General features: G+C 38.7%; 1 protein-coding gene across 1 annotated transcript; it reads left to right on the top strand.

The window, feature by feature from the left end:
• The first annotated feature begins 15296 nt into the window (after window positions 1–15296).
• Window positions 15297–17066, top strand: LOC145120765 (ethylene-responsive transcription factor CRF1-like). The gene has a single exon (XM_079056562.1). The coding sequence runs from the start codon at window positions 15777–15779 to the stop codon at window positions 16806–16808; it is 1032 nt and encodes a 343-aa protein (XP_078912688.1). The 5' UTR covers window positions 15297–15776; the 3' UTR covers window positions 16809–17066.
• Window positions 17067–24087: the final 7021 nt, after the last annotated feature.

Genomic DNA, 24087 nt, shown 5'->3' on the forward strand with positions numbered 1-24087 from the left:
GGCCACCAATAATCTCTCTTCAGGTCCAAATACATCTTCGTGGCCCCGAGATGGATCGAGAATCTCGATCTATGCGCCTCCTCCATCAAGGTGCTACGTGCCTCGCCCGTATACGGCACCCAAATCCGACCACGAAAGGTCATGAGCCCTCTGTTATCCGTCACAAACTCAGACACCTGTCCAATCACCCGCTCCCGTTTGCGGTTCTCCGGTCTCACAGCCTCTGCCTGGGCCTCACGAATAGTATCCAACACCGGAGTCATCACCGTCATCCTCATACATATGTCTCGAATCGGGGCACTCTCCGCCCTACGGCTCAGAGCATCGGCTACTACATTAGCCTTGCCCGGGTGGTACAGGATTTCACAATCATAATCCTTTACCACATCCAACCATCTCCTCTGACGTATGTTCAGGTTGGGCTGATCCATCAGATACTTCAAACTCTTGTGGCCCGTGTATATGGTACACCGAACCCCATACAAATAACGGTGCCATATCTAGAGAGCGAACACCACCGCCCCCAACTCCAAATCGTGGGTGGGATACCTCGTCTCATGAGGCTTCAGCTGCCTCGATGCGTATGCTATCACGTGCCCTCTCTGCATAAGCACCGCACCCAACCCCGATATAGACGCATCACAATACACCACGAAATCCTCCACTCCCTCCGGAAGAGCTAACACCGGGGCTTCGCATAACCTCTGGCGAAGAGTCTCAAACGAGGTCTGTTGCTCTGGACCCCAAGCAAAAACAGCGCCCTTCCGGGTCAATCTGGTGAGGGGAACGACAATCTTGGAGAAATCCCGAATAAATCTCCGATAGTAGCCGGCCAACCCCAGAAAACTCCTGATCTCGGTGGGGGATCTCGGCACCTCCCAACTCATGACCGCCTCAATCTTGGCCGGATCGACCAATATCCCATTCTGATTAACGAGATGTCCCAAGAACTGGACCTCACGTAACCAGAAATCACACTTGGAGAATTTGGCATAAAGCCTCTCCGATCTCAATACTCCGAGGATCTCCCTCAGGTGCTCCTCATGCTGCTCTCTGGTCCTGGAATACACTAAAATGTCGTCGATGAACACAATCACCGATCGATCCAACATCGGCCTGTATACTCGGTTCATGAGGTCCATGAACGCCGCGGGTGCATTGGTGAGCCCAAAAGGCATCACCACGAACTCGTAATGCCCATAACGAGTCCTAAATGTTGTCTTCTGGATATCCTCATCACGCACCCTCATCTGGTGATATCCAGACCTCAAGTCTATCTTGGAAAACCAAGACGCACCCTGCAACTGATCGAACAGATCGTCGATCCTCGGTAATGGATAACGGTTCTTAACCGTTAATTTGTTCAACTCCCGGTAATCAATGCACATCCGGTGTGAACCATCCTTTTTCTTGACAAAAAGGATCGGCGCTCCCCACAGCGAGCTACTCGGTCGAATAAACCCCTTCCCCAGCAGCTCCTGAAGCTGCGAGGATAACTCCTGCATCTCTGGCGGTGCAAGGCGATAAGGCGCCTTGGCGATAGGCGCTGCCCCCGGAACCTAATCGATGCGGAACTCCACCTGCCTCTCGGGAGGCACACCCGACAACTCCTCGGGAAAAACATCCGGGAACTCACGTACTATCGGAACATCATCAACTGTACTCGGCCTCCCTGTGGCCGCTCGCGTATCCATCACATAGGCTACAAACCCTCTACAGCCCTGCAATAGGCTCTGTCTCTCTCTGGCAGCCGAACAAAATGCTGACCCAATTCAGGTACCCTCGCCATACACTATCAGCACTCCCCCACTAGGGTCTCGTATCGTCACCATCTGACGCTCGCAGTCGCTAACAGCTCCGAATCGGCTCAACCAGTCCATGCCCACGATGACACAGACATCACCCATCGCAATCGGTACTAGGTCAATCGGGAACTCAACCCTGAAGATCTCGAGTACACATCCTCGAATCACATCAGTAGCATACACCGCTCGCTCGTCGGCTGTAGAAACTCGTAGAGGTCGACTCAACGCCTCTCGCTGAACACTGATGTGCTGACTAAATGCTAATGACACGAAAGATCGACTCGCACCCGAGTGAAATAATACCAACGCAGGTACAGAACTCACAAGAAAAGTACCTATGCATACCACAATATAAGCACAAAATCTCACACTAAAAAAGAAGTAAGTAAAAGAATACATACCGGCCACGACATCGGGCGCTGCGCGGACCTCCTCCGCTGTCAACTGGAAGGCTCTCCCGCGAGCTTTCGGTGCCTCGGCCTTCGCTGGCCGGACCTCGGTAGTTCTAGCAGCAGGTGCAGATCCCTGAGCTGATCCCTGCAGTAGCTGCGGGCACTCGGCCTTCCGATAGCCTGTCTGGTTGCATAGAAAGCAAACCGAAAATCCCTTCGGGCAATCCCTCGCGAAATGTCCCTCCTTCCCACACTTGTAACACACCCCTGCTCTGCACACTCCCTCATGGCTCTTGCCGCACTTCCCACAAGTGCGGCCCTTCGGACCTCCAGATCTTGAATCAGCGGGCTTCGCCCGCTTGGCTGCCGGCTGTGACTGCGCCGGTCGCCTGTCCCTCCTCTGAGACTCGGCCTCCTCCCTGGCCTGAGTCTCCAACTCGATCTCCCTCTTTCGAGCATTTTCCTGGAGCTCGGAAAATGTCCGGTACGTCGAGTTCGCCACGAACTCGCGAATGTCTCTCCTCAGTATGCTCAGATATCGGCTCATACGTGCCTGCTCGGTCGATACGTGCTCAATGCAAAACAACGCCCTCTCATGAAACATCCTCGTAATCACTGTCACCGACTCAGTTCCCTGCTTGAGGGACAAGAACTCCTGTGCCAACCGTTCCCTCTCCACCGGGGGAACATACTCATCTCGGAACATGGTGGTGAACCTCTCCCATGTCACCGCTGTAATCTCTGTAGGAGTGAAGTCTGCCGTAACAAACTTCCACCAGTCCTTCGCTCCCAAGCGAAGCTGGTTCAGCGCGAACCGTACCCTCAGATGCTCCGGACAAGAACAGGTGTAGAAGCATCCCTCAATGTCAGAGATCCACCTCATCGCTGCTATCGGATCCTGAGTCCCATCAAACTCTGGTGGCTTCGTGTTGCTGAACTCTCGGTACAGCAACGAGTCACCCCCCTGTGGCCTGGCAGCGGCGACGGCTGCGGTGGCTGCAGCAACAGCAGCCTCGGTAAGAGAAGCATACAGCTCGTCAAACGTCTCAATCAAAGTATTCTTGATAGACCCAAACATCTCAGGAATCTCCGCACGTATGGCTGCGGCCACCTCCTCGTGAATCAACCTACGGATCTCCTCATCACTGGTACCACTGGTACCACTGGTACCACTGCCTCCTGGGTGGTGGCGCGTCCCAACCATGATGTCTCTGAAATACAACACAAAAGAAGTCAGAGACTCGCTCGAGTATACTCGCACTCGATACTCAACCCTACTTGTTCTTTAGTCCCCTAAGGATTCTTACTTGGACTGCTCACCAATCCGGTGTTTCCAGTAGTACGGGCCCTTATACTACCTTCCACAACGCATCGATATTCACCCCAAGTCCTCCTCCTAGGATCCCAGATCACAAGTACTCTATATCTCACTAAACTCAGGCTACTCCCGGTAGACCACTCATAAGCTCCTCGCTGCTACCTACTCACTCTCGAAGTATCTCATAGCAGCAGAAACTCCTAGGCTAAGGCATCATAAATCAGGCCCACTCTAGTCCTAACCATGAATACCTAGCCTACTCTAGCAGGCATAACATTGATGGGTTTCGAGCAATACATCAATCCTATGGTGTACATGCAAACCCTAATAGCTTTGGATCTAGTTTGTCTAATGAACATGCAATTGATAATCCAAAGCCATAAACCCTAGATCTAATAAACTATAACTGAAATAAGGGTTTAGATCTTACCTTTGATTGTTATATAGCAATAACAATCAATCCTTGGCTTCAGAAAGCTTAGTGCCTCAAGTGTTGCACCTCTAATGGAGTCACAAACACCACTAAGCAATTGGATGAAGGAGAGAAGAGAGATGAGGCACCAAAAACGGCTGGAAACCCTAATCCAAGTGTTAGCCACGTTTTTGGTGCCCAAGGGTTCCTTATATACTTAGGCTATTAGGGTTATCCAACAAGGAAACCCTAATTTGATTGATTAAGCCCTAAGCAGCCCATGGACCCCTTCTGGAACATGCCTTGGACGATTTCTAATGGGCTTCCCCATAGAATTCGTCCAACCTATTATTCCAAGGTGATCCATAGCCCAATTGCAATTATCCTATAATTACAATTCCAGTCCCCTAAGTTTAATTAATCTCTTTTAGCCACATAATTAATTCTTTATTAATTCTTGACTAATATTAATTAAACAATATGATTTCTCCTTTAATATATTATTCTCATAATATATTAATAAATCATAATTAAACCTTTCTCTCCTTAATTCATCCTACATATTGCTATGGTGAAGGCAACCCAAAAGGACCATGCTCATAATCGGGTCAAGTACATACCAAAATAGTTATGGACTTAGACACTAATCCAATAGTCTCCCACTTGGATAAGTCTAATAACTATTTTGTATAACTTCAGAACCTGATCAGCAATCGTAGCTTTCAAAAGCCGCTGTCAATTCTGATCTTATCAGATACGCGTGTCCTTTAGATAAGGGATCATATATTCCTCCACTCTCAAGATATCGTATAGACACGAGACATGGATTTAAATCATTCTCTTTGTCTATGTATTGTTTCCCGACATCTGATTTATGACGACTGACAACAGACTACAATTGAACACATCAACTTAGTCCCGGCTTGGCCAAGCGCTTAGGGTGTCATCACTAAACCATCGAGGGGCCCACAGATATCGCTTTTATCCCACTTTGGGTAAAAGGAATGGATAAACTTCGACTCAAATGCTTGCTTGCACCTACTAATTGAATCACACACAACAATAAGTTTTATAACACCAAGTTACTGGTGTGTTTACTTATCATCAATGTGCAACCGACCAGCAAATAACAACTCACACGTCTCGGTTTCAAGAATATACAATGTTATCGTCTCACTAATCACCCGTGATAAATCCATGAAGTGATTCAAGTGAGCGTGGGTTTAATCCAATACTTTAATCATATTAAAGCACTCATGAACTCTGCAGCAAACTTGTACTATGTCTAAACACTTTAGACAATCCACAGACAAATTCATGACAGTCTTACTTCATACCTACTTCCAACGTATGACCGACTGTGGAGGTTCGAATAACCCAATTATTCTAGAAGTCAAAACATGCAAAGTGAAACGCAATAATAATATTAATCCTATATGGCCCCAAAACTTTTGAGCGTAAATAAAAACACTCTTATTTAAACACCATATTGATTACTCATTATTCATTGCTTACTGTTTCAGAAAGCCAACTTATTACTCGAATTATACCCACAATTGTCCCATGCTCCAAGCATGCACACTTTGGTTTCCTATGGTCCATACTTTGTGAAATAGATCAATTGAAAAACTTTTCCAATGAAACTCATTTCACAATCCCCAATCCTTATTATTAGTATAAGAATACCAAATTCTTGCCACTTTTAGAATATGTCAGATTCTAACATTTTATGCAATGATTCTTTCGTAATGTCATAGCACAAAAGTCACCAAGACCCGGCTAATGAAATTACAAGGTATTTTATCAGAAATTGTTACAAACAATTCTATAGATGCGATGTCTCTCACTCAAATTACATTCCTTTGAACATCCTTTGCATAAAGTTTTCTAATCTAGACATAAATTCTCAATTTCCGACTCCCAATATGGAAACATTTCCATATTTGCCATATGACAACTCATTCTAAATAGAATCTTATCTATTCATAATAATGTCGATATGGTCCATCCAATACTATACTTCCAACTACTCACAAGCAACAAATCCTTGGCGAACCTTAGATCGTCCTTTGATAGTTGTTTAATTATTTTAGTCAAATCCAGTTCTAGTCCCTTTTCCCTCTTAATGCCCTAGGCATTTGGAAAATTTTAGAATGGTCAAATATTATAGCATTTGCAATCGATCCTATACCCTAAGCGTATGGGACACGATGCATAATGTCTTACATAAAGATATGATACTTTATCAATCTTCTGCCATAATATTTTATGTGTCACGTTCTCACAATTCGAACTATGAAGAGGGATGCTGTAATCATAATCGAAATTTGTGAACACACTATGTATCCTTTGACTAAATTTATTAAAATTTCTCAATCTAAGCTTTAGATATTGAAACGAAGTATAATATTCTCTCCCTTAATTATAGCAAAACAATATTTCAACCCTTGCGACTTTGTAAAGTATAACTCTTGTTTTCTATAATTAATATCGCTAACTTGCAATACTTACCATAATAATCATGCTCCCACTATCATGATGATTATTTTCTTACCAGCATAACACTTATGCTCCCACTAGCTTTGACATGTATTCAGAAGATAGCTGAACTTCCACAGAACAATGCTTATTGAATTCCTTAAGTTCATATTTCTAATACTTGATGCTTTGATAAGCCTTTATCTAAGCTTCTTAAACTCATACACCTTTGCCTTAGAAAGCTCATATGTGTGTCTAGACAAATTTAGAACTTATGTTACTAAGTCCCAAATGTTCAGACTAATTGCCAAATCTCACAATTCGAACTATGAAGAGGGATGCCGTAATCATAATCGAATTTGAGAATACAATTTTCACAATTGCTATCTTCTTAAAATTTCTCTTAGTGAAATCATTTCCTCACAATCATTTTCATGAAGGAGGGAAACCTTATGTCACTTAGATTTTATGGTGTATGTGTTCCTATCCATGTGAATTTTCCAAAACGAAGGTTTGCGACAAATCCAAAAACATATGGACTGAACTTTCTCAATCTTGATTTCTTGCCTCATGGTAACACGAGTGCCCACCATGTCTTCCAAGTAGTTTAGCAACTCACCCTTACATATCAATGTACCTTCCATTAATCAAGGTGCTTGCCTTTATGCATACAAATGAGAACTCATAGAACTCAGATGCATAATTAACTTAACTGGAATGGCGCAGAAAACAAAATTATGTCATCCACGATAGGTTACAAACCTCAAGTCGTGTGCTAGTGATGATCAATTAGGTTTATTCTTGATTTATTCTTGAAACTTTTCAAGACCATTAAGACTCCCACTGACTCCTTGACATATAAGGTTCTCTTGTCAAGAAACATTTCTTGACAAACAAATATTCAAGAGTTAGTGTAGCTTCTTATCAAGCTTAACACTTCACACAATTGGTCTTAGTTGGTCTTTGACTTATCCAAGACATCACAACTTACCAATTTCAAATGTGCAAGAATATGAAAACTTTTCCAAATTCCACATTTGATGAGTGTCATAAACCTTCTTAAGACTTGTCACTCAAGTCACAATCTTAGAGTATGACTCTAAGACTTGATTTTGGAACGAAGTATGATTGACTTCTTGATTTAACTATTTCCATAATTCTCGATTCCTCTTCTTAGACATACAAATGCACTAAGACTCATTTAGAGGACCAATTGAGAAATAGTTCTTAATCATTAAGACTTATCATAAAACACAATAAAAGGTACTCTCCCTTCTTCTTAGAATAGAGAAACTTTTATCTTTCTGCCTACTTGATTCTTCTTATTCGTTCTGCTATTGATTGAAACTCTTTCAATTAACTCAGAATTATACTTAATCTTATAAGTATAACCATATTTACTAAAGTTTAGTAAATCATGACGAATATCTTTATTACTCTTGTGGTGGACTTGATCAACGCACAACCTAGTGTACTCGATCTCCTGGTCCTTCTCTTGACACTTTGCCAAAGAATTAGTCTAATTTCCAAATATGAAGTTTCTCATTCATCACGCAACCAAGTTGTATGATTCCAAGCTTCTGTCCAATTGAAACTTGGGCGATGAGAATCTTCCTTTATTTGGCAAATTCTCGACATTTCCACAAATAACATAATTAAGAATCAAACCCATTATTGCTAATAGTAGAAATATTCAAACATCAATTTTTCATACATGCCACTGCAAGGATAAATAAATAAGACAAAATCAAAATTTATATTATTGCGGAAAAAATTTGTCCTTACAATGCAATTCAACTGAAAAACTATGCTATTACATATTTCTTATCAATCTATCCTAACTCTAGAGTAGCAGCTCAAAAATCTGATATTCAAATCCATGCAATCGAAATCCATTTCTTCATGATCAGATTCAGCATGCTTCTTCTTTAAGCTTCCTCTCTTTTCTTCGATCCTGCAAAACTTCAAAATGTAATCTTATCACATCACATATTAAGAATCAAAGAATAGGAACTTATAGAGTTAGTTAATGGATTTTTACCTGAAGTAGAGCCATACGTCTTGACTCTCCCATCTCTTAGATCTCTCAGGTAAACAGGGCAGCTTCGTCTCCAATGCCCCTTCTCTTGGCAATAGAAGCAAATGGACTCTTTTGGAATGACACAAGGAACTATCTCAGAATTTACCTTTTCTGGATTTCCAATGTTACCATTTTCAATGTCCATTGAAGTTTGGGAGTTTGATTCACAAGACAAATTTGCTTGATCAGCACACCAAATCATTGCTGATTCAGCAGCTATAAGCAAATAGGTCAAATCAATGAGGGTCACGTCATGGTCCATCATATAGTACTTTCTAACGAACTCACTATATGATTCAGGAAGCGACTGAAGAACCCAGTCAACAGCCAACTCACCTGAAGTCTCGACACCCAATATCCTTAACCTGTCAATGTGTGACTTTATCTCCAAGACGTGTGCACACACAGGTTTCCCATCTTCGTGTTTACTTGCCAATAGGGCTTGAGTGAGCTTGAACTTTTCAAGCCTTTGAACTTGTGGGTTAGGAAGAATAATTGGAGGAGGTGGAGGAAGTGAAGCATGATTCTCATTTCCTTGATCGTATCGTGGAACGCCATCTTCATTTGGAAAGCGTGTTCCAAGGGATTTGGGAAGACCATTGTAAGTTTTAGACATCTACAAAACGGGAGAAAATTCAAGTTAGTTGATAAGAGTCCTTGATGTAACACCCAAATGAAACATCAAGGCTAGGATCCAACACAATACTCTACAACCTAGAAGAGGGATGCCGTAATCTAGTTGCAGAATATTTGAAGGTAGGTAAATGACGATTTACCAATTTCCACCATGAAAAACAAAAAAAGGTTTAAGTTTTAAATGAATTGAAACTCCTAGATCTTTTTGAGATTCATTGAACTTTTCAATGGCATGTTTAATCTCGATTATGCCCTTCAGGTTTGCGACTGGGATGCCGAGGATCACAAACAAGGTGTGAATAACCGTGCGAATCACGTGGTGCACCCAATGCTACTATCACCTAATCAATGTGCCGGTTAGCCACACACGCTCCATTGATCTACGATAAACACCGAGCCACCCTTCGCCACCAATGTCAATCCCAAATTAGTGTGTCGGTTAACCACACACGCTCCACTAACGTTTGACAAGGGTACGAAGTGTAATTCCATGGATTAGCATACAATTTCACATTTTGCCTAAAGTAACTAGAATTTGGGAATTTGTAAAAGCATGTAGTTACTTTGTACTTCATTATACTTATAATGGAAGGTTTCGTCCTATCCTACCCGTTCGGCTAACGACCCCCCACTAGTCAAGGGTGCGGTGGGTAAGAGTGGATACCCATTCAATCGCCATTTTATATGCAATTTCCTTAAACACCCCTTATAGACCAGCTTCGTGAATGAGACCTACTAACGGTAAGACTGACTGTTTACTCATACATATATATATATATATATATATATATATATATATATATATATATATAATATTAGACTTTTAATGTTACATATAGTATAAGGGTGTATTTTATACTTTTAAAATACTAGGTGGTCTAATTTAATAAATTATACTTTTAATTTAATTAAATGTAAACCAAAACTTTATGGATTTATTAACTCTCTTTTAATTATACACTTTAATTAATTAACAAAACCATAAGGGTGTTATTTGAACTTTTTCAAAAAAACGAGGGTTTTTAGAATTTAACATTTCAAAATTAAACTTTTAATCAACTTTTAAATTCCAAAACTTGAGGGCAAGTTTTGAAACATTTCAAAACATTAGGGTTTAACTATTTAAATTTCTAAAACAAAACTTTTAAGTTCAAATTTAAACTATAAAACTTAAAGGGAGTAATTTGAAACTATTCAAACTTTGTCAAGAACATTCTAGATCAACAATTCAAATAAGGCAATTATATAGTTTTGACCTAGTCTAATTTCTTGCAAGATAATACACCAAATAATTCAAATAATTAAATTTAATCATATAAGGAAGTAATTATTCAATTAATATGAAATTATCTTTTATTTTGGCGAAGATAATCACTCAATATCATAAAAATCCGATTTCTATCAATAAAAAACGTTTTGGTAATTATCCCACACAAAAATAGGCAAGAAACCCGAAAAATCCTCCATCTGACCCTCTGACTCGTCGAGTCAGGCTTGGACTCGTCGAGATCACTATGGACTCGGCGAGTCACCCAGTTGACTCGGCGAGTCACCCAGTTGACTCGGCGAGTCAAGTCGAAAAACCTCAAAAAATTCGATTTTCAGCCAAAATTCGATCAAATAAGCATCAAATTCACTAACAAACAGCCATAGGCTCTGATACCACTGATGGGTTTCGAGCAATACATCAATCCTATGGTGTACATGAAAACCCTAATAGCTTTGGATCTAGTTTGTCTAATGAACATGCAATTGATAATCCAAAGCCATAAACCCTAGATCTAATAAACTATAACTGAAATAAGGGTTTAGATCTTACCTTTGATTGTTATATAGCAATAACAATCAATCCTTGGCTTCAGAAAGCTTAGTGCCTCAAGTGTTGCACCTCTAATGGAGTCACAAACACCACTAAGCAATTGGATGAAGGAGAGAAGAGAGATGAGGCACCAAAAACGGCTGGAAACCCTAATCCAAGTGTTAGCCACGTTTTTGGTGCCCAAGGGTTCCTTATATACTTAGGCTATTAGGGTTATCCAACAAGGAAACCCTAATTTGACTGCTTAAGCCCTAAGCAGCCCATGGACCCCTTCTGGAACATGCCTTGGACGATTTCTAATGGGCTTCCCCATAGAATTCGTCCAACCTATTATTCCAAGGTGATCCATAGCCCAATTGCAATTATCCTATAATTACAATTCCAGTCCCCTAAGTTTAATTAATCTCTTTTAGCCACATAATTAATTCTTTATTAATTCTTGACTAATATTAATTAAACAATATGATTTCTCCTTTAATATATTATTCTCATAATATATTAATAAATCATAATTAAACCTTTCTCTCCTTAATTCATCCTACATATTGCTATGGTGAAGGCAACCCAAAAGGACCATGCTCATAATCGGGTCAAGTACATACCAAAATAGTTATGGACTTAGATACTAATCCAACAAACATATCACATAATATCTCATAACACATAATGTAAGGGTATTTTGGGAAATCACCGTTGGGGCGCTGGCTGATTGTACACACTGCTCCGCTCTGCTTTTCTCAAAAATCTTTTACTCTTTTAGAAAAATTGTTTCTTTTATGAAAATTTCTCTCAAATCCTCAGTTTGAGTTCAGATACGCCCGAAGGTGCATCCGAATCTCTCAAACCAAGGCTCTGATACCAACTTGTAACAACGTAAAATTTAAAACAAATTTTCATTTTTCAACATAATAAAAACATATATAATATTCCCAGAATCTCATGATCCAATGTCATCATAATGAAACATATCCCATAATCTCAAAACAAAATCCTCTGCCAGTGTGTACAAATCATGCCGGCGCCTTCCCGTGATCCTCGCTGGTACCTGAAACACATATCACATAACACGGTAAGCATAAATGCTTAGTGAGTTCCCCAATATACCACATACAACACATAAGCCACTCGAGGCTATAACTCGGTATGACCCTCTGGTCAATGTGTCTCAGCGGGACCCTCCAGTCACGTAGCTCGTTGGTCCCTCCAGTCCGGTCTAGCTCGTTGGACCCTCCGGTCCGGTCTAAATAGTTGGACCCTCCGGTCCGGTCTATATAACACATAACATACATATAACACAATTCAAATAAACTCAAACATACACATAACACATAAGATCCTCCGGTCTGCACATAGATACCACTCCTAGGGCTTCTTATGGTGAAATAGCTCCTAAAATGGCAACCTAGGTTCAAAACTCCATTGGAAATGCATAAAGCTGGATGTTTGGGACTCTCTGGACCTCTTAAGGTCCATATCTAATGCTTATTCCACAAAGGGACTTCAAATACCCCAAAATCCTTTGAAGACAAGGGTTAAGAAACCCTAGATTCATGAAATCTACACCATACAGAAAGAGAGGGTCGATTTGTTACCTCAAAGTGAAGCTCCTTGCTCCAAGATCTCAGAATGGCACCCTCCTCTAGTCCTCCTTGCTGGAACCCTTCTCTTCCCTTTGCAAAATCACACCAAAATGCACTCAAAATCTCAAGACTCTCTCACAAGCTCAATGGGCGTTTAGGGTTTCTTCTCAGAGAGATGTGGCCGCAAATGAGGCTATAAGTGCCTTTAAATAGGCCCCAAACCCGGGGATTTAGGGTTTCCACTTACAGCGCATACTCGGCGAGTCTACTCTTGGACTCGTCGAGTAGTTCATTAAACTCACGTGGCCACCCCGCTTCTACTCGATGAGTTATAGCGCCAACTCGTCGAGTAGACCAATGATCCTCAAAATAATTAATTCAAAATAACATATCTGAAAATCCGGATGTTATACAATGGGGAAAATAAATTACATCTAAAAGATGAGGAAATTCAAATTTCTTCAAGTGGGAATGTTGAAGATTACCATATTACCCTTTTCATTTTTAACATTAAATATGAAAAACCTCTGTCACTACTCGCGACCACCTCGACCGCAACCTTCGCCACCACACCCACCACCTCCACTACCACCTACCACCACTACCACCACTACTCATCACCATTAATGTCGTCGCCACTGCCACCACCTTCGCCACCACCACCCACCACTACCACCGCTTCCATTACCACCATCGCCATCACCGACACCACTACCATCACCACCGTCACCACCACCACCACTACCACCACTACCCATAACCTTCATTACCACCTACACCACCACCTATAAATACCGTTGTTACTACTAACTCTATAATCACCACCATCACCTCTATTGCCACCACCACCACCACTAACGTCGTCGCCACCTGCGCCCACCACCACCACCACCACCACCACCTCCACCACCGACATCCACCACCACCACCGCCGCCACTATCACCCACCGCCACAACCACCATTGCCTCTACCATCAACACTAGTGATGTCGTTACTACCACCACCTCCACCTTCATCACCACCACACACTGCCACCGTCACCACCACCGTCACTTCTGCCACCATCGCCACTGCCACCACCACCGTTTACTATTTTTTATAATTTATATAATATATTTTTACATATAATTATAAAACAAAGTAAAAATAAGCAAAAATCAAGAATGGTAGTTCTGTCATTTTACACTATTCCAATTCCATTTTCCGCCAACCAAACAAAATATAAAATTGGATTCAAATTCCATTTACTACTAACCAAACATAATATTGAATTAGATTCCAATTCAATACAGATTCCAATTCCTCAACAGATTCTAATCCTTCTAAAACGTTATGTGAACCAAACGCCGCCTAAAACATAATATTGAATTAGATTTCAATTCAATACAGATTCCAATTCCTCAACAGATTCTAATCCTTCTAAAACGTTCTGTGAACCAAACGCCGCCTAAAAGCTTTCATCATACCAAACACATTCTATATATGATAAAAGATTATTGTTAAAAATAAAACGTTTTATGTTTTAGTAATAAATAAGTTTGATCAAATTTGGTAAAGTTATCAAGTTGCCATTGATTATGCTCATCACTTATAGATAGATTTATGTACCTTTACAATAAATTAGTAATTTAATGTATACACTGCCTATGGCATACGCATAAATGTTCCTCCTTTCCTCTTTATATAACAATAAAAGAATGCAAATTGTACTATTTGAATTGTTTACGTAAACCTGTTTCAAAATATGCCATGTAAAAAGATAAATTATCGAACATTAATAATATTTTTATATAATCAAAGTTTGAACTTTTAGACATTCAATATAAAATTCCATACCTCAATCGTTAAAATCCTAGAACTCCATTGTAAAAATAAAGCATTTACCACCTCAAACATATGTAAAAATATGTTGTTAATTTAATTAATCAAGCCATGAGATACGGATGTGATTATAAAAAGAAAAGAAGTAGCGGTGGGGGAGTGAAAAAAAACAAGTGACGTGGCAGCATGGGAGAATTAACGGAGTCCTCTACTCTGCTTGTGTCACGTGAGGTGCTCGCATTACACAATATCTGCTGACTCATCACCAACCCCTTCCAAAATATCATTAATATAAACACACATCACGTGTCACGGATTCCTCTTCCTTCCCTCTCCTCTACCTCTGCCGGAAAACGTTACCGGAATCCGTTTAACGGTTTTTCTGTTACGACATACATGATTCGATTCCCATCAAATCCCATTCCCAAGGATTCTACTTCCATCGTACTTAACATCATAACATGTAATCATTAATCATTAATATTATTCAACTTTTTAATAAAAAGTAATAAACTGATTAGACAAATTGTATCTTAAAATATACTCCAATAACAATTAGATTTTGAAAATGAATTACCATATTTAAAAAATAATTTACACAGATATACACGCACCGTTTCACACACACATGATTTTTTTTTTGATGAATTTATTTATTGTTCTCAATTCTCGCATAGTAATAAAAGTAAAAGATCGCATGTTATCTTATTGGAACTTTACTAAAATGATGTTGCTCGATTTTTGAAATGGATATTTTGATATTTTATTAATATGAAAAAAAAGTTATATACGAAAGTAAATTTAAACGTAATCTTTCTAAAAAAGAAATGGTTGGAAAAAAATGTTATTTGAATTTCAAATTAGTATATTTTCTTATTTTGGTGTAAAAAAAAAATCAATATAAAAATTCTTGGTGATAGGACCCTATAAAATAGCAAGTTGGGTGCAGGCTTTCCGTCTTCACTCTTCACTCCTCACGCCACTTTCTTTCTCTCTCCTTCTAAACCTCAATAGCACGCCGGAAAGTTCAGACACCGGAGCTCCTCCTAGCTCCACCTTCCGCCTCCCTACTCCGTACTTTCCCTTTACCCTTTTGTCTCACCGGAAATAGCAAAGTCATAGATACACTCTCTCATACCATCACCTCCGTACACACTCACTGACCTCTGCAACATCGATTTATTCCTCGATTCCTCTCCCTTTTCCTTTTACCGGTAAAAAGGTTACCCCTCTACATTGAGCCCCTGTCTCTATTTTTCCATGGCCTCCGTCGCACGAGTACTCTTAACGCTTTCTCTCTCTACATAGAAACATCTTTATTCTTCAATCGATAAAGGAATCTCCTCTTTTTGCACGCTCTGTTCCTATTTATCTATCTTCCTCTTGCACCCAATGCGAATCTGATTACTGATTAATTCACTGAAAGCAGAGTAAATGGGTAAACCAGAAAAGTTCGATTGTGTCAAGCTCACTGAGCACAAAACCCGCACTACAATGGTTACTAAGTCGTTGCTCACATCAGTCGGAGAAAAATCCACCAATCGGGAAACGAATGCCATCTCCACCGGTCCTAGAGTTGTTAGGATATCAGTGACTGATGCCTATGCAACTGATTCTTCCGGAGACGAAGGGGGTGAGTGTGATGGCCGGCGCAGAGTGAGGAAGTTTGTTAATGAAGTTACAATCGAGACTCGTTCGCGAGAAGATTTGAGAAACGGGAATGGAAACAAAAGCGTGAGTAGAACGGCGTCTAGTCGGAGGAAGAAAGTCGTCGGAAAAGTTAACTCCACGGCGGAGAAGAGGTTAAAAGTTAATACAGGTAAAAGGTTTCGCGGCGTAAGACAACGACCGTGGGGGAAATGGGCGGCTGAAATCAGAGATCCGATGCGACGTATACGGCTGTGGCTGGGTACATATGATACTGCAGAAGAAGCTGCCATGGTCTACGACCACGCTGCTATCCAACTACGTGGACCCGACGCGCTTACTAACTTCACTGTGCCACCACCTGCAACTCTCCAGTTACCGGAGAAGAAGCCCTCTTCGGTGACTTCTGATTACAACTCCGGCGACGACTCTCACAATAACAAAGCGGCATCTCCGAAATCTGTTCTACGCTTCGCCTCCCCTTCCACAGACGACTCAACCACCGAATCAACTCATAACGACGCTGGAAACGAAGCTTCAGATACCACCAAAGATGATGATGCATCGGCGTTGGAGAAGTTCTCCGGTTTCCATGCTTTTGACGCTCCTCTTTCCACCTCCGATCTGTTCGATTTCCCGGACATCATACCCGGCATGTTCGACCCTACAAGCCTGTCTGGTACTCCGTTTCAAGACTCCGATCCTGTGAACATGTTCATCGATTCCGCCATTGATGTCGGGTTTGGTGCTTGGCCCGCTGATGATTACTTTAATGATTTTGGAGATATATTCGGGTCGGATCCGCTCGTTTCTCTCTAGAACCGGGTTTCGGATATCTGAGGAAATTTTTGTACGAATTTAGGAAGTTAATTATTTGTTTATTATAAATATATAAATATATAAATATTTAGGTAAACTCCGTTACCGTTAATAGTAACGGACAAGTTGTTAAAGTGTGTTGAAGTTAGTGATGCCGTTAAGGCAAGGCACGTGCTAGTGCACGTGAGTGAAAAATGTTAATGGTACTTCGAATTAGGTGGAGGAATGAAATGGAATGAATGCTACGTGCTTTGATCATGCTTTATCTGATTTCTACCCTATTTTTTGCAATCGTATTTAATGCGTATACCTTTATAACAGTCATGATGCATGGTGTACAACATCACTTTACTCTTTAATTTTATTATTTTATATATATACTACTCTTATACTACTACCGATATTGTTTTTTTCTTGTTTCCATATTGTTGTGAACTTGTGATGGCGTCAATGTGAATCTAATACGAGTAGATATGAGGGAAATAGGAATAAGAATGAATTTGCTTACGGTATCAAATGACGTGAGTAATTTTATGGGTATTGGAAATGACGATTATTTTAAATGAAGGTAACCGATTATGCATGAATAGAAATTTGGTGATTCGAGATCCATGGTACAATTGTTTTGTATTTATATGGTACTGGAAGGTGCAACGCGATCCGAAGTAGGCTTTAGTAAATGTTGAAAAGATGACATTTAGGTCCCGTTTGATAGTTTCTGTCTGGGAAAGTGCTGTCTGGGAAAGTTTTCTGACTGGGAAAGAAACCATGCTGTTTGATTGTATATCTGATTGACTGTGCTGAATGATGAAAAAAAAGTAATAATTCAATAAAAAATAATTTAAAAAAAAAGTTATTTAAAAAAAATTAATAATCCAAGAAAGAAAGAAAGAGGCCGGGTTTGGTGCATAATTGTCTTTCCAGTCCATTCAGCCAGAAAGATATGATTTTGGAGCTTTCTGGGAAAAACATATCTTACCGGGAAAGACCTTTTTTTTGTGCAAATCAAACAGTCTTTCCGATCCATTCAACCAGAAAGATCTGTTTGGACCTGGAAAGATGCGTATCAAACGGGGCCTTAGGTTAAACTGGATCTGAGTCAATGATAAGAAAATAGTTTGTTGTATCCCTTGAGTAGAGCACAATAATGTATTCCGATCTTCAAGTTTTTATGGTGGTCGAGGTGAGCAAAGTCATGAAGACAAAGTGTAGGGTTCTAATGATTTTAGATGATTGTGGAGATGAATATTGTAATGGTAGGAAAATAGTTTGTTGCATCCCTTGTGTAGAGCATAATAATGTATTCTGATATTCAAGTGGTGGTTGAGGTGAGCAAAGTCATGAAGACAAAGTGTAGGGTTCTAATGATATTAAGGAGCAAGATGGAAGAAACAAAACGAAACACTCGTAGAGAAGTAATAGCCAACATTATATTATGATCAAGAAAGACAATTGACTTTCAACTTTGAGTTTCTCTGCACTAGCAAAAAAAGAAAAAAATAACAATCATAAACTATTTTATCAAACAAAGAATCATTCATCAGACTTTTCATATTCAAACACCAAAGAATTTATGAAGTTCCACATCACCCATAAACTAGTCATAACAACCGATTCCAAACACAATCTTTGTAAAGTCGTCATCTTCACCATATCCACCCATGGAAATTATTCTCTAACCGTAGAAAACATTGGAAGGTGGAAATCTCACCAACGACCTATCTGAAACCAAATCACGTTCAACGCTTCACATTGGATCATAACGTGATCAATAAGCTCCACCCAATTCTGACACATATGGCATAATATAGATTATAAATCAATACCCTTGTTAGATTCTTCGAGTCTACACCCTATCCCAATACGTTCTCTAAGTCAAAATATTAACTTTCTTTTGAGTAAATATATTCCACGTAGTCACATAACTTTTCACATCAAGAGTAACCTTAATCTTGCTAAAGGTAGAATATATTGTGAAAACACCCGAAGAATCAAGACTCAAAGATCATTTATACGGTTCAAATGAAAAGCCAAATGAGTGTGATAATTGGGTTAAATACAAAAATCAGACCTCTTCACTCCACCCTAATCTATCGACACCAATACCAACACCATATAAAACTTATGATCTGGTCAATAATTATTCTAGTTCTATCAATTTTCAACAAATAAAGTCTTGGAAATCTATCACGAAGAGGGCTCTCTCCAAGCTAAACATCCGTCAAAAGGATGGTATTGGAGTCGTTACCAACATTTTTCAATAAAAAGAGTGTAACTAAGGGAGTTTTTTTTTTAAATGACTTATTGGCTTTTTTCAAAAAGCCAATAAGTTAAAAATGTGTTTGGTAAAGACTAACTTTTAGGCATAAAAATGACTTTTTCAAAAAACCAAGAATACTTGGCTTTTCCAAATAGTCAATAAGAAGTTTCAAATGAACTCCCAAACACGCTATAAATGACTCTTTCATGCATTTGATATATCAAAATCACTATTCTAGACCAAGTACATTGCAACTTAACCCATCTTCAAGACCAAAACTACATTTCCTACCATGAACAAAACGAATAACTTTAACCCATAAATCATGTGAGTGAATGACAAACCTCCACTACCATTTATTTCAACAACACCAGATTAATGGAAACATTGTTATACCTCTTATAGTTGTAATGAGACACAAAGTGGTGTCAGCTGCAGTTATTACTTGGGATATAGTTGCCATTCTTACTCGATTTTTCAACATTTATCTAGTAATGGTTTGAATATGTCTTGATAATCTTAGGGATGTCGAAGATCTAGACCACATATAAAAATGTATGATTTTCTAGGGTGTCAATTAGGTTAGCCATGATGTATGTATTCAAATGTTGGTTGATGAATGCATATAAGAGGAAAAAGGAAGTTGCAGAAATGAGAATGTTGTAATGGAATATTCTTGGATGGATTCTAAGTGTGATAGTAAGAGATGTTTAAGAGGAACCAAGATAATATAGATTGTGTTCATATGAGCATGAGTATCTTTACAATCTTAGGGATGTCCAAGATTGGATGATGGGGTACACCATTAAATTATATTGTTATTGTATGATTCATTAGTAGAAATTAAATGGAAAATTTTATAGGGGGTCAATTAGGTTAGCCATGTTGTATGTATTCGAATGTTGGTTGATGAATGAGTATAAGAATAAAGGAAGTTGCGAAAATGAAAATGTTGTGATGGAACATTCTTGGATGGAATCCTAAGTGTGGTAATAAGAGATGTTTAAGAGGAACTGATATAATAGTGTTCGTATGAGTATATTGAAAAGATGATATTGATGGATTCGGTCAGTCGGGTGGAGACAGAAATGGTAGGTGGTGCGAGAAGGAGAGGATCTTACAAATAAGTGAGAAGATAATGTAAGGTTAGTGTGGAAGGATGTGGATTTCTCCAAGGACACAACCTCAAATATTAGGGTATGAAGACTTAGTATTAGAATAGTGGAGTAGCTTGGGACCCTAGACACCTTCCTTATAGGATCGTGCTTTGGTTTGATATTTTGTTGTTACTGATGGAATTCGTAGGTTACAAGTCTATGTAGAAAATTCACTTAAAATACTTAAGGGTAAATGCAACCTAAAGATCTATGTCCTTACACATTAATAGCAACATACTATGAAACTATAAGAACCTTATTCTATAATCGAGAATTACAAATTAGGTTACATACCTTTGATATTGTTATAGCAAACAATACCCTTGATTCCCTTGTAGAACTTTAGAAATCTTAGCACCAAAAGTATGATGTCTCTAATGGCTCACACCCAAACCCTAGAAACTATAATACTTTTAATAAGAGAGGAGATTTTCGGTCATGCCTTCACAAGAGAGAGATTGCCGAAAATGCAAGGGTTATGACCCTTTATATAGCTGCATGGAAACTTTAGAAACCCTAAATTTGAACATAAAATAATATTATTTCAAATCAGTGAATATCCAGTATCGTTATAACAATTGGAAGCTCCCAGAATCCCATAAAGGGATCCCCAAAACCGTCCAAGCATGGAAGGTTCTGGAATCTCTTAATTGCTCAGCTATTAAACAAATATAAATCAGCCCTTGTAATTCGAATTAATTTCAATTGACCCTAAAACTAATTCCAAAATAATTTTGATCAATTCTAATCAATTTCTAATTAATTTATTAATCATAATAAATTAGTAATTAACAAATTATTTCTTCTTTCTCCAAATGTCATTCTATACTATTTCTAGTTATGAGGGCAACCCAAAAAGGACTTTGCTTTTAATTACAAAATATACCAATTTAGTTATGAGCTTAGACACCTTAATCGAACAGTTATACCTCTCACATTTTTCCATGTCATTTTTTATTACATATTTTTTAGCTCGGTGATTATGTAACTATATTTCTCTTTTGTTGTGATGTCAGTATGAGAGTTAAATTTTGCTTAGTTTTTTCTTCTTACTTTTACTTACACCCTTTTGGTTTGTGCTTATCGTATGGTGAAGGCCATTGATGAAAACTAGCATTCTATCTACATATGGAGGTAAGGTTGTAAGCATCTACCTCATCCTTTCTTCATTGCTATGAGATATATCATGGTGATGTATGCACCATTAGTTCTAACAACTCTATCCATCCTGGAGTTTTATGCCCTTTCTAACAAAACCAAATTCAATGTTTAAAACTTGCTTTTTGAGTTGAACCGATGCGGTAATCGGGTCATGGTTTAACCGTTTCCACCGTCGGGTCAAACGGATTTTCAGAAAGACTTATCAATGCTACAACAGCTACAACATCACTCATTCATGATACTTCCTCAAGACTTGCCAATGCTACTAGACTAAAGGTGGAGTCCTCCGTAATATTCCCATTAGCAGTGATTGTTAGAAAATAAGGGAACCCATCTAGTGGTAGTGTAACATGTAGGCAAACAATTCTGATAAATCAAAGCCCGAGTTGAAGCAACAGAATAGTCTCCAGAACCAGATAACCTCCAAGCCCATCTATCTGCAACACGAGATAAGATAACCTCATTCAAAATATCAATAAGAGTGACACTTCATTCCAATTCCCCCCCCCCCCCTTTGGTTGCCTACTAAAACAAAAGAATCGAACCCTTCATACTTTCTACAATAGTAACTTGCTTATGAATTTAAAAAAAGGTCTAAGGAACACATCTAGTAGCAGTCTAATGGAGTATACTCCTGCCATTGCATATGGTGAGTCGGGTTTATGGAATCCGACACTTTCCATGGTCGTATGTGTTGTTAACCAATACTGCATATCATTAAATTAAATGACTTTTTATATAAGGTTTGTGTTCGTATGTGTTGTTAACCAATATTGCATATCATTAAATTAACCAGAATCTCCAAGGAACTTCTTCTCCTTCTCACCATCCTTTTGAAAACTTGTATAACTTTCCTCTTTAGACTTTTCTGAACTTGAATTCCCTTGTTTATAATTGTTTTCTCCTGAATCTCCTCTGTTTTGATTGTTGTTTTTGAAACGAGAGAAAATTTTCTTGAATTTTTTTTTGGATATTCGACTTCTTCTGTTTTTCTCTTTTAGTAACAAACGCCAATGAACCTACATCAGAAGTGAGTTTTCTTCTTTCATGACTTCTTTTTCGTGAGACTTCAGAATTCCAACCAATTTCGTCAGAGAGTAATTTTTGAATTGTTTATGAGCCTTAGCAGTTGACACAATCGTCTTCCATTCTGATTTGAGATTGTTCATGAAAGTTACTTTTTCATCAATAACTTTGTGTTTCAAGTTATGTTTAAGCAATCTGCTTAAAAGATGATTGAAATGATTAACAGTTTGTTCCAAATTCTCGTTTGACTTTTGCATAAAAGAACCAAATTCTGACAGGAGTGTTGTTTGCAAAGATTGCTTTAAATCGTCATCACTAGAATACAATTCTTTCAATCTATCCCAAATCTTCTTCGCTGTGTCATACAAATTGACCAATCTAAATGTATATGGAGGAAGAGCGAATCGTATGATTCTCATGGCCTTCAGATTGCACATTAATTTGTCCTTTTCATCATTTGGAACATTAGTTTCTTCTGCATCGAGAGCATTATATTCTGCTTGAGTTTTGATTTCAACTTTTGTTCTGGAATATTTGTATGTTTCTTCTCGATTGCATGCCATATTCTAGATCCATATGTTTCAATTCCTAACACATAATCTTCAAAATGAAGAGCCCATATTTCATAATCTCTAGGAAAAAGAATAGGAATTCTTGTGATTGAACCAATGCTACTAGGAAGATTGAAAGAGAACAAATGGGAATCTTCTTTTGACATTTTAACAAGAAAAGATTATAGAATCAGATCTGTAAACTTGAATCGAACAACAAAGTGTAAACGAAAGATTTAGATTTAAAATCTAAGATCAATTTGTAAACGAGAAGTTGCAAATTGCAGAATAGATCAAGAAACAAAAGTAAATCTGAGAAAAACGAAGAACACTTGACTTGAAACAAGTTCACATGATCTCCTGATACCACTTGATATAATTTAGGAACGAAAGATTCTATAACGAAAATGTCATCAAAAGAACTGAGTTAAAGGATTTGAACAACAACGAGTAAATAAGTTCTGATTTGATTAATAGGCACTGTAGAACAGTTCGTTACAAAGAGTGCAGAACTATTATGTATTTGCTCCAAAGAACAATGTGTTTATTCTACTAACAAATATTGTATATAAGTATATATAGGGCGTGTAAAGAGTAACTTGAAATGATATATAAATTCCGAAAACAACATGCTAAATTTGGAATCAAAATAAAGACTAATACAATTCATAACACTACAACATTGACACAACAAATTCCGAAACTTAACGGTATATAGCTCATAAAATTAAAAGAAAATTAGATAGCTTATAAAATACGACACTTTAACCCGGGTTTTTCTCGGGTTTCAGGTCACTGGTTCAAACGGAATTTTAAGAAACCCAGCTGGTTCAATCCAATTAAAAAATACACAGAAAACGTGTTCATGATTGACAGACTAGATGATGGTCCGACCATCCTGGTCAATATGAGTTTTAAAACATTGCCTAGATTAAAAAGCGTCATTTTATTTCATTATTTGTGTTATTGAATGGGTAAGTTATGTTTTCTATATAGAGAAAAGAAAGCGATATTTAGTTTAATTTATGGAATCCAAAATTCAACTTTTGGGAAGCATGAACATGAGAGTTATATAATGGAATTGTAGTGATGAGGTGTATGGTTCTTAGGAAATGGTGTTAGGC

This window comes from Lactuca virosa, chromosome 6 (genome assembly GCF_052849685.1).
Source record: "Lactuca virosa cultivar CGN04683 chromosome 6, Lactuca_virosa_CGN04683_v6, whole genome shotgun sequence".
NCBI classification, from domain to species: domain Eukaryota; kingdom Viridiplantae; phylum Streptophyta; class Magnoliopsida; order Asterales; family Asteraceae; genus Lactuca; species Lactuca virosa.